Source organism: Macaca fascicularis, chromosome 3 (genome assembly GCF_037993035.2).
Source record: "Macaca fascicularis isolate 582-1 chromosome 3, T2T-MFA8v1.1".
NCBI classification, from domain to species: Eukaryota; Metazoa; Chordata; class Mammalia; order Primates; family Cercopithecidae; genus Macaca; species Macaca fascicularis.
Genome location: NC_088377.1, coordinates 126,905,877 through 126,923,085, shown reverse-complemented (window position 1 = coordinate 126,923,085; position 17,209 = coordinate 126,905,877). Strand labels below are relative to the sequence as shown.

Here is a 17,209-nt window from a genome sequence, read left to right as displayed (position 1 = left end):
ATTTTTGGTAAATTTGGACTACCATGAGGAAACTTTTGAGATTCAAGTTCATTCTATTCAGAGCAATTCCGATATCGATGTTAACTTGAACTCAGCTGGAACTCAGTGTATGTTGCTATCACCTCACTTGAGGTAATAACGAAGGTGGGCCCTAGGCAGTTTAATTGTAAAGTAGGAAAAAATATTTCTTTGGTGTCTTTCATCTGTTTATTAATATGCCCCTTCTTCTGCCTGACCATGTCCTTCCCCTTTGCAGGCAATGCTATGACAACAATTCTTTAGAGACCCAAAAATGAACTTTACTGACTTCTTCTCTCACTGGACAGTGCTGAATGTTCTAGGTCATTTGTTATTCTTCTGTTCATGAATACCATTATTTATTAAGTGCCCATTTCCTTACCACTCAGCCAGGTGGTAAAGATAGTTATTAATGTATACACATTAATGTGTAATAATGACATAGTATCTTAGCATCATACCTTTACAACCATAAGATAATATGTCAGCATTTCAGAAAGGACCATCCAAACCTTAATACAAAATATGGGCATTGCAACTGGTGGCATGCTGGTAAGGAAGATGTGTGGAGAAGGCAGGCCTTCAGGGTCCTGGCTAAAGAATACCCTATATAAATCTGCCTACCTCCTACTCCTTGGTCTATCCCTGGTCACATGTACTGATTTTCAAAAAAAACAAAAAAGAAAGAAATTCCCATCTTACCCAAATTCTTGGAGTTGATGTTGACTGTGGAATTCTAATGTGCTTGGTTCTTAGGGTATGACTGGTTTCCCTGGTGCTGCTGGACGGACTGGTCCCCCAGGACCCTCTGTAAGTAAATCACTCCAAACATGTGTCTTCATTTACTCTAGCCAAAAGACCTGGCTTCTGGTTGAAAACTGGTAAGAAACTCTTCATGAAAACACATCACTAATATTTACTATTACTCTCCTGGTCTGAAATCAGTTTTTCTGAACCATTAAGATGGTACCATCACACATTATATTTTATAATATCAGTTTTAGAGGCTTTTACTCATGTGAACCCCAGTCCCCTTTCAGGGGCATGGTCTCTTTGGGAGAAAAAAAAAAAAAAAACAGTTTTAGCCACATATCAGATATTTCTATATTTAATTACCCTTTATGGCTAACATTCTGCCACCATTGTTAAGGTATAATTGTTCCTGAATTTAAAGGTGGTTTGGCCTCTAATTTAATTCTGAGTCAGACTCTCCTGTCAGGACTCAAGAAAATTTAATTAATTACCAAGGATTAAGTCTTCTGGTTAAGGTTTCAGGGGGAAAAAATAGCAAAGATGTTGATTTCTTGGAATCCTTTTACAGGTTCATAACAGAAAAATATTCATTCCCTGTAGACATTTAATTAAACCTAGTTGAGAGCGTGTGTGATTCCTCAATTATGAACAAAATGCCTCTATTGGTTTTCTTTAAAAAAAAAAAAAAAAAGAAAGAAAAGAAAAAAGAAAAGGCAGAGTCCTTCAAAACTCAGAATCCCATTCATTTATCATTAACTCCTATCATTCTACATAGTTCTGATTCCAATATGCCAGGGTACCAGTGGCATGGCATTGTTTTTCCTCACAGAAATTTGCCATAGTCTCTCCTCCATTATTTGGTTTGTTACAGCCTCATGAAGGAAGACAGGAGTTGCTTCTTTCTGCAAGAAAGAATGTTAAAAACTATAAATATTTCCCCAAAATGGCCAGGGTATTATTTTATTGCATCACATTGTTTGCATCTTAAGATCTAGAATCTTTGCCTCTCTCTTCCAGGCCCTTGCTGATTAACAGAAAGAAAATGACCTTGTACATTTGCTCATAGGGTATTTCTGGCCCTCCTGGTCCCCCTGGTCCTTCTGGGAAAGAAGGGCTTCGTGGTCCTCGTGGTGACCAAGGTCCAGTTGGCCGAACTGGAGAAGTAGGTGCTGTTGGTCCCCCTGGCTTTGCTGGTGAGAAGGGTCCCTCTGGAGAGGCCGGTACTGCTGTAAGTGATTTCCAACTCCTCTTTCTTAATACTTTATGTTGAATTAAAATAAAGCCCCTACACAAATCTTCAAGTGGCATCAATTTGTTGATGAGTATTGTAGGCTCTCAAGTAGAGCTCAACTGAGCCAGGAAATCTGTCCAGCACACACTGAGGGGCTGTGGCTTCCTCAGATGCTCACAAAGCACAAAATTGGGAAGACAATAAATGAGGGAACTCAGTTTTATCACAGCGGCCCTTTAAGCTATTGAGGGCACCTTACTGGTACCAGGATTAGAACAGAGTCCCATTGCTGTGGCCATTCTACTACAAATTAATCAATCTCAGTAAGTTACCAATTTCTTAAACATACACTGTCCAGTACTAGTGCTACTCTGAAAGGTGCCCCTAGTAGACCTTAGATGCCAAAGTCAAAATTTGCTTCCTTTTGAGATACTGATTTTACTGATTCCCTTTTTGTTTGTTTGTTTGTTTGTTTTGGGATGGAGCTCCCCTGTGTTGCCCAGGCTGGAGTGCAGTGGCACGATCTCAGCTCACTGCAACTTCCACCTCCCCAATTCAAGCAATTCTCGCCTCCCAAGTAGTTGGGACTACCGGCACACGCCATCATGCCTAGCTAATTTTGTATTTTTAGTAAAGACGGGGTTTCACCATAGTCAGGCTGGTCTCGATCTCCTGACCTCAGGTGATCCACCCACCTTGACCTCCCAAAGTGCTGGGATTACACAGGTGAGCCACCCCACGCAGCCTGATTTCCTTCCTTTTGTGTATATACCCAGCAGTGGGATTGCTGGATCTTATGTAGTTCTATTTTTAGTTTTTTGAGGAACTCCTCTTACTATGTACAACTATAATGTATCCATAATAATTTAAAATAAAATTATTTTATTTGTTTCCCTGCCTCGAGGCCATAAAAACTCTGTTTCACCACCCCAAGTGTCTTTATAAATCTCAACCACATATTTTTAAATGTTGTGCCATTGGTCTCAAGGATGAATCAAATACAGAAGTATACATGCCAAGATGTAAACTCACTGTCATCACTAGAGAAAAGATATCCAAGGATATTGCCTAGTAATATGAGGTCATTAGCCTTTTTCTAAGCTGAAGACAGTTTATTCTCACAATCTTCAAGCCAACCTGTGTTATCACCCAGGCTCTTACCCATAATACTCAGTATTTTTTCTCCATTTAGGGACCTCCTGGCACTCCAGGTCCTCAGGGTCTTCTTGGTGCTCCTGGTATTCTGGGTCTCCCTGGCTCAAGAGGTGAACGTGGTCTACCAGGTGTTGCTGGTGTTGTGGTGAGTGCTTGACAATATTCTGACTCCATTAACATAAGAAAAGATTTTAAAAGCTGCCACTTCAAATGTGACAGATTGATCACTGAATAACTTCACTTAAGATTTTTATTCATGGCATTTTCTTTATACAGATCACATGTCACTTGTCTAAGAAGCTTTAATACCACCTTACTTAGACACACACTATAAAGACACAGCTTAAAATTATGCAGAATGATTTTTGTTCTTTCGACGCGCTTAAGAACGATACAATCTCTAATTGCATTTACTCCTCTGCAATATGAAATGCTGGCATCATTTATCCTGTAGGAAGAATGAAACTCTGGAAGTTCTGAATCATTCCATTAAACCTTATACGTGACAACAACTAGAAACCATCTCATCTCCATAAACTCTATCAACTTTATGAATTCATTTCATTTGGGATACTAAATGACACGAGGCTCACTTTTTACAGAGCAACATCCCGTGATTACATAAAGCTGGCCATCTACATGTGGAGAAGGAGGGCAGGGATGATACTGATGATACTTCTTACCACTGTGTGACCCATTCACATTCAATTTACCTTCTTTCTTCAACTAGAATCTCCTGAATAGGGTTGTTTTGGAGGGGAAGGTTAGCATTCTGTCCAATGAGGGGAATGTCATTTTATCTTCTCTGCCTATTTAGGGTGAACCTGGTCCTCTTGGCATTGCCGGCCCTCCTGGGGCCCGTGGTCCTCCTGGTGCTGTGGGTAGTCCTGGAGTCAATGGTGCTCCTGGTGAAGCTGGTCGTGATGTGAGTCCAACACTTGGTTTGTAAAATAAAACCGAGCAGGATTTCATTGTGTGAAACTTTATGTCCTCAGCAGAGGTTCTCTTGTTCCAAATTTCTGAACAAGATGGTCAGCTTCTCCATAATATCTACACCTAGTATTGAAAATATGAAAAACTGCTTAGGCCAAAAAATGGGCTTTTCAGTAGCACACTGCAAAATTGGGCCCAAGTATTTAAAACATCTCTAAAACATATCTAGGTTGGCAGGTTTTTATCCCTAGTTTTAACAGTCTGAAAGACGGTTCATTACTACTGAGCACTGGAAGTGATGAAGACAGTAAAGCCACAACATAGGGGCTGGTAGGCAGCAGAGCCTCGCCAACAACCTTAATTTGTGTGGTGTCTTCACAGGGCAACCCTGGGAACGATGGTCCCCCAGGTCGCGATGGTCAACCCGGACACAAGGTCAGTACACTTTTCATCTTTCTCTAATTCAGTAGTGATTAAAATACAACCCAGATTGATGCTAAGCTTCATTTTGCCTTTGATAGGGAGAGCGTGGTTACCCTGGCAACAATGGTCCCGTTGGTGCTGCAGGTGCACCTGGTCCTCATGGCCCCGTGGGTCCTGCTGGCAAACATGGAAACCGTGGTGAAACTGTAAGTTTGTGAATATCATTCCCTCAGTGCAGCATTCTCGTGGGCTTCGCTTCTGACTTCCTCACACTTGGGGATGGTGGGAGAGTGGGGAGAGGAATATTGGGCCTGGCTAAGTTGTGTTTTTCTTTTCCATTTCACAGGGTCCTTCTGGTCCTGTTGGTCCTGCTGGTGCTGTTGGTCCAAGAGGTCCTAGTGTATGTACATGCTGAAGATTTCTTTACAAAATTAAAATTTAGAGAGAATCAGTCCAAAACATCCATTAAGAAAATAAACAACATTTCAGCTAGACTTAATATTTTTAAAACATTTCAGTCCATGCTGAGAATTGATACAAATAACTTGAGCTATTTTAAATCTCTTCTGCTTGTTTGTATTAAAAGATTACAAGGATCTAGCCACTTTACAGATAGCGCAACTAAAGCAGATTACTAGCAGAGGTGAGAGCTTAGCTAGACCTTTACATGTCCTGAGTTACCTTTGTAAATGAATTAAGTAGTATTTGTGGTGAAGTGAGTATCATTTTTTTAAAACGGTAAGTCTTATCCATCCTTCTCTTTTTTTATAGGGCCCACAAGGCATTCGTGGTGATAAGGGAGAGCCCGGTGATAAGGGGCCCAGAGGTCTTCCTGGCTTAAAGGGACACAATGGATTGCAAGGTCTGCCCGGTCTCGCTGTAAGTAAACTGTAGCCATCTCGCACATAAACTGACCCTGAAGGCCTTCAGCTCAGAAGGATTTTCATATTTTCACTGCTATTGTTCCAATATAGCCTCTGTAATATCCATTTCCCATTCTCTGGCTAACTCCATCTCACTCTTGGAGATAATGCTATTTCATCCCAACATGAAAGGTGAGGATTGAGGGAGATAGAAATATACATACATTAAAATCTCCTGGCAACAATGTCCTTCAACCCCACTTAAAATAAACATAATTAGAGGAATGACTAATATTGCACTGCTGAAATAGGTTGTGAAAAAAATAATTGAATATAATAGACATAATGGGAGACAAGAGCCCCACTTTACATTTTCAATTTTCTCAATCCAGAGTCCATTTAAACTAAAGTTTCCCATTCAATTTGGAAAAAAAAAATCTGTCTCTTGAAATGTGCTCTGAAAGTGTGATTTTCCTATTCTCTCTTTAAAGGGTCACCATGGTGATCAAGGTGCTCCTGGCTCCGTGGGTCCTGCTGGTCCTAGGGTAGGTAGACTCAAGAGAAGACAGTTCATCTCTGAAATAGAAGCTAAAGCGAGCAGTGAGCCCCAGGCTGCTGCTCCCTTGGTGGGATTCACCAGCTCACATGCACTTGGTGTCTGTTTTCCTTAGGGCCCTGCCGGTCCTTCTGGCCCTGCTGGAAAAGATGGTCGCACTGGACATCCTGGTACAGTTGGACCTGCTGGCATTCGAGGCCCTCAGGGTCACCAAGGTCCTGCTGTAAGTGTGATTTGGGGAAATAATAAAGAAGATCACTGACCTGAGGAATATTTTCTTCAGACTAAACCAAGACAACTATGACAACCCATTAAAGTTAGCCCAATTTCAATATATCCTCTAAAATATCTGGAAATTGTCTATATGCAATGGGCTCGTTAAGCCCATCCCTGCAAGTATGCCTGGGAGCACGTTATTTATTTATTTGAATTTGATTATTTTTTACTTATTAGAACATGCTTCCGTGTGAAGCTCAACGAAAATCTGCCATGGATGTCTCTCACTGTAACAAAGTACAAAGCCTCTCCTCTCTCACTTTCACCTTTGCAGGGCCCCCCTGGTCCCCCTGGCCCACCTGGACCTCCAGGTGTAAGTGGTGGTGGTTATGACTTTGGTTACGATGGAGACTTCTACAGGGCTGACCAGCCTCGCTCAGCACCTTCTCTCAGACCCAAGGATTATGAAGTTGATGCTACTCTGAAGTCTCTCAACAACCAGATTGAGACCCTTCTTACTCCTGAAGGCTCTAGAAAGAACCCAGCTCGCACATGCCGTGACTTGAGACTCAGCCACCCAGAGTGGAGCAGCGGTAGGTCAAGATGTCCAGACCAGACTGACCCTTCTCACAAGTTGAGCTTTTCAAAATTAGTTTCCATTGACATTTAGAGTGAAAATGCATTTGGGTAAAGATTACATTATGTGAAATCACACACAATTAATGAAGCATCATCTTCTCCCAACCAGCACCCAACCTCATTTCTCTTAAAATGTATTTTTGCACTTTTCATAGTAATAAGTACCCTGATTTGATTTTTCATGGAGGAGGGGAGGGAAGGAACTGTCTAATCTTAAAAACAGCCACTCTCTTCTTCTTAAATGTGGGGTAGACAATCAAAAATGTTACTTACTAGAGTCAGTATCTTTCATTAGTTATTATTAGAATCTATGTTCTGCTCAATGAGAAGTTTCATGATCTGAATGTTATTTTCTTAAAAGGTTACTACTGGATTGACCCTAACCAAGGATGCACTATGGATGCTATCAAAGTATACTGTGATTTCTCTACTGGCGAAACCTGTATCCGGGCCCAACCTGAAAACATCCCAGCCAAGAACTGGTATAGGAGCTCTAAGGACAAGAAACACGTCTGGCTAGGAGAAACTATCAATGCTGGCAGCCAGGTGAGGAATCCCCACAAACACCTCTCCTTCTGCTAAATAATATTTTGGTAGAACTGTTTGTTAATTATCTGCATTTTAATCTCTGACAAAAATGGGCTTATTAAAAAAAAAAAAAAACCTGTTCATTTCCTGGGTTCCAATTTTGTCCTAAATTGCACATTAGAAGATGGATTGATTGGACACATCCATGTAATTCAAAGTTATTATTCAAATTTGACTTAATTGGTAGTCATTGAAAAAACTGACTAATGTCATTTAGTGTGAAGGAGCACTGGCCAGCATATACCCCACACTCATGCATATGCATTTTCAGAATGTGAGCAGCTTTTCTGAATTTTTAATCAAACCTTTTCACCAACTTTACTGAATGCCTACTGGAATTCCATAAATTACAAAATTACAGAAAAAGAAAAATGTCAGAATTTCTACCTCCTCATTCTCTTATTCTAAAGAAGAAAGCATATGCAAAAAGGATTAATTGGAACAGATAATGTTTTTAGATGACCTTGCCTCAGTCTACTAGGTCTTTTGTTCATCTGGGTAACTGATATTTCAAAGACAAGTGAATTAAGTTTTCTTTGAAAGTACCCTTTTCCTAAGCTTGGCTCTGAGTCCACTCTTCCTGAGATTTTTTTTTTTTTTTTTCACTCTTAGTGTCTGAGTCCTTCTCCAATTAACTGGAATTTCATCTTATTTTCTGTAGTTTGAATACAATGTAGAAGGAGTGACTTCCAAGGAAATGGCTACCCAACTTGCCTTCATGCGCTTGCTGGCCAACTATGCCTCTCAGAACATCACCTACCACTGCAAGAACAGCATTGCATACATGGATGAGGAGACTGGCAACCTGAAAAAGGCTGTCATTCTACAGGGCTCTAATGATGTTGAACTTGTTGCTGAGGGCAACAGCAGGTTCACTTACACTGTTCTCGTAGATGGCTGCTCTGTAAGTAATAGTGAAATATGGGAATAGCTTTGGGAAGTGGGATGGGGGGTTCTAACTTAGATCCCCCACAAGGAGGGGTCTAAAGGGAGGGTTAAATTAACAGAAGAATGAGAGAACTATCTTATTTCATCTTTATTTCATAAGTAAATTCAGTTTTTGTATGTATTTTATATTTATTTATTTATGCATATTAATTTCATATTTAAACTCAGATGATAAATTCAGAGTATTCTTATCAGATAGTGCCTTCTGAAATACTGAAATGTATGCTATGTCCATGCATTGTTTTTCCTTTAGCATAAGTTTTTTAAATGATAATGTATGCCCAGAATGTAAAATTTCTTGAGACTCCAGTGGCTTAAACTATAATTTATAGTTATGTGTATTTTATTTTACTTATTAGTATGGCCTACATTTAACTTTTAATGCTTTCTCTACAATATGCTATAAATATAAGAAAAATTAAAATTCACTAACAGCAATACTACATACCCACCCAGGTCCTGCTCTCAAAGACACACATAGACGACATACACACAACAATCCTAAAAATGACTTTGTAGACATAAGTCATTTGGAACGTGCGTTGAAATGTTGTGGGGTTTTTTTGGTTGGTTGGTTGGTTTTTTGTTAGACTGATAGAGAGCCCCTCCCACTAAAGACACCCTTGGTACTGTTATTTCAAAAATGAACTCGTTGATCTGGGACAGACATCTTCAGAAGGACACATGCCAAACAGTGGTTCTTATGAAATCAAAGGTTCAGATGTTATCAGATTCAGAAATAGTGATGATTTGTGTATCTATTTTCTTCTCTTTAAACAGAAAAAGACAAATGAATGGGGAAAGACAATCATTGAATACAAAACAAATAAGCCATCTCGCCTGCCCTTCCTTGATATTGCACCTTTGGACATCGGTGGTGCCAACCAGGAATTCTTTGTGGACATTGGCCCAGTCTGTTTCAAATAAATGAACTCAACCTAAATTAAAAAAGAAAGAAATTTGAAAAAAACTTTCTCTTTGCCATTTCTTCTTCTTCTTTTTTTAACTGAAAGCTGAATCCTTCCATTTCTTCTGCACATCTACTTGCTTAAATTGTGGGCAAAAGAGAAAAAGAAGGATTGATCAGAGCATTGTGCAATACAATTTCATTAACTCCCTCCCCCGCTCCCCCCAAAATTTGAAATTTTTTTTCAACACTCTTACACCTGTTATGGAAAATGTCAACCTTTGTAAGAAAACCAAAATAAAAATTGAAAAATAAAAACCATGAACATTTGCACCACTTGTGGCTTTTGAATATCTTCCACAGAGGGAAGTTTAAAACCCAAACTTCCAAAGGTTTAAACTACCTCAAAACACTTTCCCGTGAGTGTGATCCACATTGTTAGGTGCTGACCTAGGCAGAGATGAACTGAGGTCCTTGTTTTGTTTTGTTCATGATACAAAGGTGCTAATTAATAGTATTTCAGATACTTGAAGAATGTTGATGGTGCTAGAAGAATTTCAGAAGAAATACTCCTGTATTGAGTTGTATTGTGTGGTGTATTTTTTAAAAAATTTGATTTAGCATTCATATTTTCCATCTTACTCCCAATTAAAAGTATGCAGATTATTTGCCCAAAGTTGTCCTCTTCTTCAAATTCAGCGTTTGTTCTTTGCCAGTCTCATTTTCATCTTCCATGGTTCCATGGAAGCTTTGTTTCTTGGGCAAGCAGAAAAATTAAATTGTACCTATTTTGTATATGTGAGATGTTTAAATAAATTGTGAAAAAAATGAAATAAAGCATGTTTGGTTTTCCAAAAGAACATATTGAGTAAAATTCCTTGCTTCAATGCTCTTTGCAATATAAATATGCATCTCTACCAGCCATTAGACCAAGTGCCTCTGATTAGATAGAAATTATGCAAAAAGGGCAGTTTGGTGTGGTAGAAAGAGCAGAGAACGAGGACCCAGGAGAGCTGAACTCCAATTCTGGCTCTGTTCCTTGTGGCTGAGTGACCTGAAACTCTGAGCCTCTGCATTTCCGTTTCCATAGCTATAATATGAAAATATTCCTTTTCAGCACTATTAAGCATTTGCCCTACTCAAAATATGTAATACTTAAGCAAGATGGCATTTTCGATCTAATTTTACTATAACCAAATGTCCATAGAAACTTTTGGTTTATTATGTATTAAACACTTTGTAACAGTGGCTGAAAGTTGGTCTATGAGCAATTAATACTATTAACTAAAACAGTTTCAAATATTCAGTAAAAATGCCATACACTTAAATCTGAGGCAACTGAATACAATGCCTGTTAAGAGGTAATGTGTGTGCTGTCAATCAGGATAGACAGTTGTGGATAATAGTACCATGAACACCTACCTGCCAAATCAAGTTCATTTTCCTCCCCTGCACCTTTCAATGACATCTTTAATACACTTAAACATAGTAATGTGTCAAGTAAAATGTTAAGATTCATTTAGCGCTTATTTCCTGTTGCAGAACATAATTGTGATTGTAATATTTGCCTCGTGTTATAAGTCATCTCAAGATTCAGTTAGTTTTAAAGGCAAAAGACTGAACATGGTAAAAATGTAATATTAACCCTAAAAAGTTAGCATGGTCTCCTAACCAAAATGCAGATTCCTGGTCCTCATCTGCCAAATTCAGATTTAGTAACAAATTGGTATTCTTATGCATCCTGTGAAATTCTGATGTGCACCAATTGAAGAACCATCCAATGAGATTACTGCCATAGTCCTTTGTAGTTCTAATATTCTGTGTCTGACAAGAAGGAATATATATACCTGACCAAACCATATAAAGAAAACTCCTGGGATCAGAATGCTGGTACTCCCTGTAAATTAGTAATTAAAATGACCATGCAAACTTACGTGATAAAACAGTTAGAAATCTCTGGATCAAATATGAACTATGCCATCTGGCATATAGCAAAAGAAATAAAATAGCATTTATTGAGTACCAGCTAGAGGCAAAAACCATGCTAAATAATAATAATGACCTTTGTCAAACTGAATCTGAATTAGCAGATTTCCTAAGCCAATGCTCACTTAATAATCACTTAATCATCATCGGTGTGAGACAACTGAAAATAGGCAAAAAAATAATCATACACCTAATAGATTACAATGAGGAAACAAAACATGGTATATCCAGTAAACAACAATGAGGAAATAACTTACAGTATATCTAATAGATAATGATAGGATGAATAGTGAAATAAATTTTGGTATCCCAATAACATTTATGATGATGACTGAACAAAAGAAAAACTTCCTAGAATAAAATTTTCAATCCTGAAAATCTAATATTCAAGAACGCTGTCATTATAATTAGATATGTTAAACATATATGTAAAAAAATGCTGAGAGTAGGCGCATTTGTGTAGAAGTTTAAGGATAATTTTTAGGCCTAAAATTTTCAAATTTGCAATAATGTAGCTATATTACTTTATTATTTACAACAAATTTACTCTTAAAATATTATGAAAGAAGATAAACAGTCAAAAGTGAAAATATTCTGGTTCAGGAGTAGCCATCTCCAGGGAAGGAGTGGTCAACCTCCCATCCACCTGTTTCCTGAAGAGAAGGACAAGCCTGGCCTAAGGGTCATCATCCACCATGGACCAGCCACCCTGAGAGAAGCTTGGGAGGGTGTACAAAGCTCTACCAGGCCACAGCATCCTCAGGTAGCTCAGGGAGCTTATAGTTCAGTTCCAGAGGCAGAATAAAATAATGTGTGAACAGAATTTTAAATGACATATCCTCTGAGGATAACAGAAGACACTATTAATTAATTAGAGGAAGTGTTGGGAAATTAACCTTTGTCTCACACAGTAACTGATATTTGGATTGAACTAGCCTCTCTTGATAGAGATCTCATTTCACCTGCAAGCTCTCTGTCTGGCTCAATGCTTCTTCTCTGGAAGTCACATATTAGAACAGGCTGGTACTTACCAAGCCAGGAGGTCCACTGTGAGTGTTCCCAGGGCCTGGGCTCAAATGTGGACATAGAGCAATGGACTGAAGACTTGGCCCTTCCACGACCAGCCCACTCTTTACAGGCTGATCACCAGGCCCAAAGCATACTCCTCACAACATTTCTTGACCCTTGGTCGAGTGAAGGTCAGCCACCTTTAACTTGTAGGAGTGCGAAAGGGAAGAAAATTGCACGTGAAAGAGAGAAGAAGCAGGTAGCCAAGATCTGGGGAGGGGACATTAATCAAGTCTAGTAAAAAGGGTCATTTAAAATTCTAAAATCAATACAGCTAATGCACTGGCAAAGAGCAAAGATACCTGAGCAATGCTGAACACATTTATTATCTTTAATGCCAAAAGACTTTTTTATGCTATTCCACTTAATATCACTGAAAAGGAAGTTCAGAAATTGGATTATATATAAGAAAAGTTGGAAATGTCATTCTGGGTCAGAACAACAATCCATCTAGATGAGTACTTTGTCTTTGACAGTGGCACCAGGGGAAATTTGGGAGAAAGAGCAGTTGGCACTTCTCATGAAGCCAGCCTCAGAACTCCCATTTAATAACCCATTGTAAATCTTTTTTGTACATAGATGTATCTAAACTCTTCCAGAGTCCTCTATCTGTTTTGAAATATGTTGGTATTACAGTACCAACAGGAGAGAGCTAATGCTGAATTGTTAGCTCAGCTTCCTAACTCTCTGATCAAGTAGCTAAAATATGTTTTCTATCCTTGTGCCTGGATCAGCCGTGGATTGGACAACTCCGTATCCTCAGGGAGCACTAGTAACTGCAGCAATGGGGCCATAGACAACCCATAATGATTGACTTATCCCTGTTGTTCAGTGAAATGAGCACATAATTTGTGGTCAGCAGCCAAGGCTAGGAGTACTAGCTCTACCATTGACTAGCCCAGGGCCCTTGGGAAAGTCTCTTAAGTTTTTTGAGAATTTAGTTAACGTGCCTGCTCTTAGAGATTTCTATTACCATACCTATCATCTCACAGAACTGCTCGGGGGACCAAACCAGGCATGTGTGAAAGTGCTGAGTAAAGTATGGGCAAATAGACTTGTCATCACTAGGTCCAAAATTTCCGGGCCACCGGTGGAAACCTCTTGATTTATTTTCTGATCACTGGCCCTCTAATTTAAGAGGAAGAGAGTGTAGAATTTACACTTAATTAGCACCACTCTCTAAAGTGGTAGTCTATCAATTTTGAATTATGCCTCCTTATTAGTAAAAATTTGAGTTCTTACAACAAATTTACTTACGTATATATAAATGTTATGCATATATTATGATGCTAGTATATGCAATATAAAACCTCTACAGAAAAAAAATTTGTAAAGACAGAAAATAAATACGCATAGAAGGGTCCATAGTCCAGTGGATCATTCTGCATGCCCCTGGGATGCATGCACCACCCCACTTCCATTTTAGAGAGTATTGCACTAAGCAAGGATGGTCTTCAGGGGAGGAGGAGCATCAATGAACTCCTGAAATCACATGTTACATACATTCGGTGGGTATGTACATTTTTCTTGAAAGAAAAGTACACAAATTTCATCTGATACTCCTAAGGGTTCATGTCCCAATAAGATGCTATAAGCCACTGCACAAAAGAAGCTTTATCCACATCATTAAACCCTGGACTTTTCTGAACTATGACTTTCTTTTTTTTTTTTTTTGAGACGAAGTTACACTCTTGTTGCACAGGCTAGAGTGCAGTGGTGCGATCTTGGTTCACTACAGCCTCCGCCTCCTAGATTCAAGCTATTCTACTACCTCATCATCCCTAGTAGCTGGGATTACAGGAATGCACCACGCCTAGCTAATTTGATATTTTTAGTAGAGACAGGTTTTGCCATGTTGGTCAGGCTGGTCTCGAACTCCTGACCTCCGGTGATCCACCCATCTCGGCCTCCCAAAGTGCTGGGATTACAGGTGTGAACCACCGCACCCGGCCTGAACTATGACTTTCATATCTCATCTTAGGTGTCTTATTCAGAACATGCTACTTCTCCTATCCTAAGACCTGAGAGAACCAGTCCAAATTTAAATAACGGTTTGTCTTTTATTCTTCCACTTTTCTGATATGAGTCCTCTGTCCTATGCTTTAACAAGGCTTGACATATATCTTATGACCTGTTCTTGTACTCTGCAACATAAAAATGCACCAATCTTCAGAACCTTTTTAAAGAAGAGCAAACAAACTCAGTAATGGGGGACAATTAATTGAACTATGCCTTTTAGGTAAAATGTGAATGTATTCGTTTTTTAATTTTTAAAAGTGACAGAGTTTAACCTAAAAATTATTGCAATTCCTGGCACTGTAAAATGTCTTGAGGACAATACTGTAATTGTTTTCCAGGGATCCTCAAATCACCTCATAGAACCAAATTTTTTCATCTGATTGCTCCAAAGCAAACCTAATATTCTGAGCTCCAGACATAGGAGTAATTTTGGCCAAAATTAACAATCCTACTGGAATCTAGAAAGGTATCCTTAAAATTGAGATTCACGATAAATTTAAAGAAATTTATAAGCAAAGCACACAATGCATTTTACCATCAAAGCGAACGTATTTTTGTAGTGCGGCATTGCTCTTGGTGTCCCATGGCTTAATTAACCACAATAATGATGAAAGAAAAGATAAACAATATCTTAAAAGTGGAATCTATTAACGCTAGGCAGAGTAAGAACACCTACTGCCAAGTGGATGGACCTTTCTATCTCTACGGAATGTCAATTCGAGTTCAATGCTCCCCCTGCTGGCTGGATAACAGAACACCTCAGTCCTTTAACAGTACCACGGGCATACCATTGGAGAATGAAAATTCCAATTTAGGAGGAGAAAATAGAACAGCTTCCTGTGCTTATATCCTGTTAACTCCAGACACACAGACTTCTCCTCAACTTCCATAGGGGTCTACCTTCATGTTCTCAGTACTCCCTATTTTACTTTCCCTCTCTGATCTATCTTTAATATCACTCCCATGGAGCCAATAAATGGAAGCCACAAAGGGACAAACATAAGCTCAAACAAAGAATGAACTTTTGGATGAGTAGAGCTGTCCAATGCTACAAACATTGCCCCAATATAAAGTGAGCACCTTTGAGGATTTAAGCAAAGGGTGGGTCTATTATATGGAGCAGAGACAAGAGGGTGTGGTAACAAAGAATCAGTGTTTAGGAATCCAGAGCTATCTGGATTTGTATGCTGTCCACCATTTCCTAATCTGTTAAATGGGGATAATAAAAACACTATCCACGGGACTGTCAGGATCAGAGATGTGAATGCATAGCAGCTTGCAAGGTTGGCCGGAGGTAAGCACTCAGGAGCATTAGAACCATCACTATCATTATCCCCTCAAGCCTGAATCCTCCCTAAAAGCCTTTAATTCCAACGCCAAGAAAAGTAACCACTTTTTCAGAAGTACTATCTTCTCTAACAACAGTAGCCTAAGATGCTAGCGCATCTACAATTCAATTATCCTGCAATTTCCCTTACCACAGATAGCTTCCAGCAAAGTCTCAAATACTCACAATTTTGGTGAGTCCTTCTCCACAACCCAATAGAAAAGCATCCAGTTTTTATTAAAAGTATAAAAATCTCTCTAATGTTTTGCAAAAGTAAACCCACAATTCCACCTTCACAGTCATAAAATAAAATTGCTGACAAAAAGAACAAATTTGCATTTAATATTTGACTGGTCTGTCCCCTATGCCTTAGGTGTCCAATTTTGGAGGAAAAAAAAAAGATTTCTAAGCTTAGAAATGGCTCCTTTGCTTACTTGGAAGTCAGTTCTTCTACACAAATCGACTATAACTCATACATGTTAAATTTGCAAACCTCTGACACTTAATTTTTACAATTTGATTTTATAAAACTTTGTGGCTGGCTGTAAAAATTCTAACTCAAGAGTTTACCAGCGTAAGAAATAATCATAATTATTAATGTCCTCAGAGAAATTTCTTGCCCTACATGAATTTACTAAAGGGCTTTAAACATTTTAAATCACCTATTATTGCCAGTGCTTTGAATGTTTATGTGAGTCATATTATAAGTGGATCCACTTAAAAGAAACATGGAAGAAGCTTTGATTATAGATATTTTCAAAATGGTTTTTCTAACACTGATTATAGATCTACTTTCCCTTATAATACAGAAGTTTGAAATCATTTCTAAAACTTTATCAATATAACTAGAGTTTCTAACTGCTACTTTGTTCACCATGATAAGGTTTGTTCCTAATCAAAATAATTTAAAAAAAAAAAAACCTTCCTCAGATAACATCTGGAAAATTGCCCATTTAGCCATTTCTCTGAGTTATTCTCAACAAATAGGTACTTTTATTTATAACTGGGCATGCTTTTAAAAATATAGTGAATTTATGATAAGTTTTAACCTCCACATGTTTTCTTAGACTTTCTTCCACTAAAATATCACAATAAATGGTCACCTTGACACCGTAAATTATAAAAAGAGCTTTGCTTTCCTTCTCTCAAACTTGGGAGGGCTATGTATCAAAAACAGAACAAAGTCCACTGAATCCTTTGAACCTTTGAAGAGAGAAAGACAAATCAATGACAAAAATGATGTACCTTCTCACCAATACACAAATTAAACTGTGTGTTTTGTAAGATGTATAGGGTTATTGGTCTTTTTGTTATCACTTTTGTGAGGTATCTGCCAAGTAAGTCTAATTCAGTAAAATAGATTGATACATTGAGGAAAAATCTCTAGTCTGCCTCCTGGGTTGGGAAGAAAATCATGCAGACTGTTTAGACATCCTGTACCACTCATGTTTTTATCTAATTGGTCTGAAATATTATTTAAAACTCCCTTGTTGATTGTAATATGCAGGAAGTCTTGAGAAAAACTGTATGAAACTAAAGCCACAAGGTTCTGAAACCCTCCCTTAAAGTCCTGGCAAAG

At 38.5% G+C, this 17,209-nt stretch overlaps 1 protein-coding gene across 1 annotated transcript in view; it reads left to right on the top strand.

The window, feature by feature from the left end:
* The window catches only part of COL1A2 (collagen type I alpha 2 chain), a 36,722-nt gene extending 26,635 nt beyond the window's left edge, over window positions 1-10,087 (top strand). The window contains exons 39-52 of the mRNA XM_074035520.1: window positions 775-828; window positions 1,838-1,999; window positions 3,195-3,302; window positions 3,975-4,082; window positions 4,472-4,525; window positions 4,612-4,719; window positions 4,860-4,913; window positions 5,285-5,392; window positions 5,868-5,921; window positions 6,048-6,155; window positions 6,483-6,741; window positions 7,149-7,333; window positions 8,037-8,279; window positions 9,104-10,087. Of these exons, the coding sequence (XP_073891621.1) occupies window positions 775-828; window positions 1,838-1,999; window positions 3,195-3,302; window positions 3,975-4,082; window positions 4,472-4,525; window positions 4,612-4,719; window positions 4,860-4,913; window positions 5,285-5,392; window positions 5,868-5,921; window positions 6,048-6,155; window positions 6,483-6,741; window positions 7,149-7,333; window positions 8,037-8,279; window positions 9,104-9,250 (1,752 nt within the window). The 3' untranslated portion in view covers window positions 9,251-10,087. The remainder of the gene's footprint in view (window positions 1-774; window positions 829-1,837; window positions 2,000-3,194; window positions 3,303-3,974; window positions 4,083-4,471; window positions 4,526-4,611; window positions 4,720-4,859; window positions 4,914-5,284; window positions 5,393-5,867; window positions 5,922-6,047; window positions 6,156-6,482; window positions 6,742-7,148; window positions 7,334-8,036; window positions 8,280-9,103) is intronic.
* The last annotated feature ends 7,122 nt before the right edge of the window (window positions 10,088-17,209 follow it).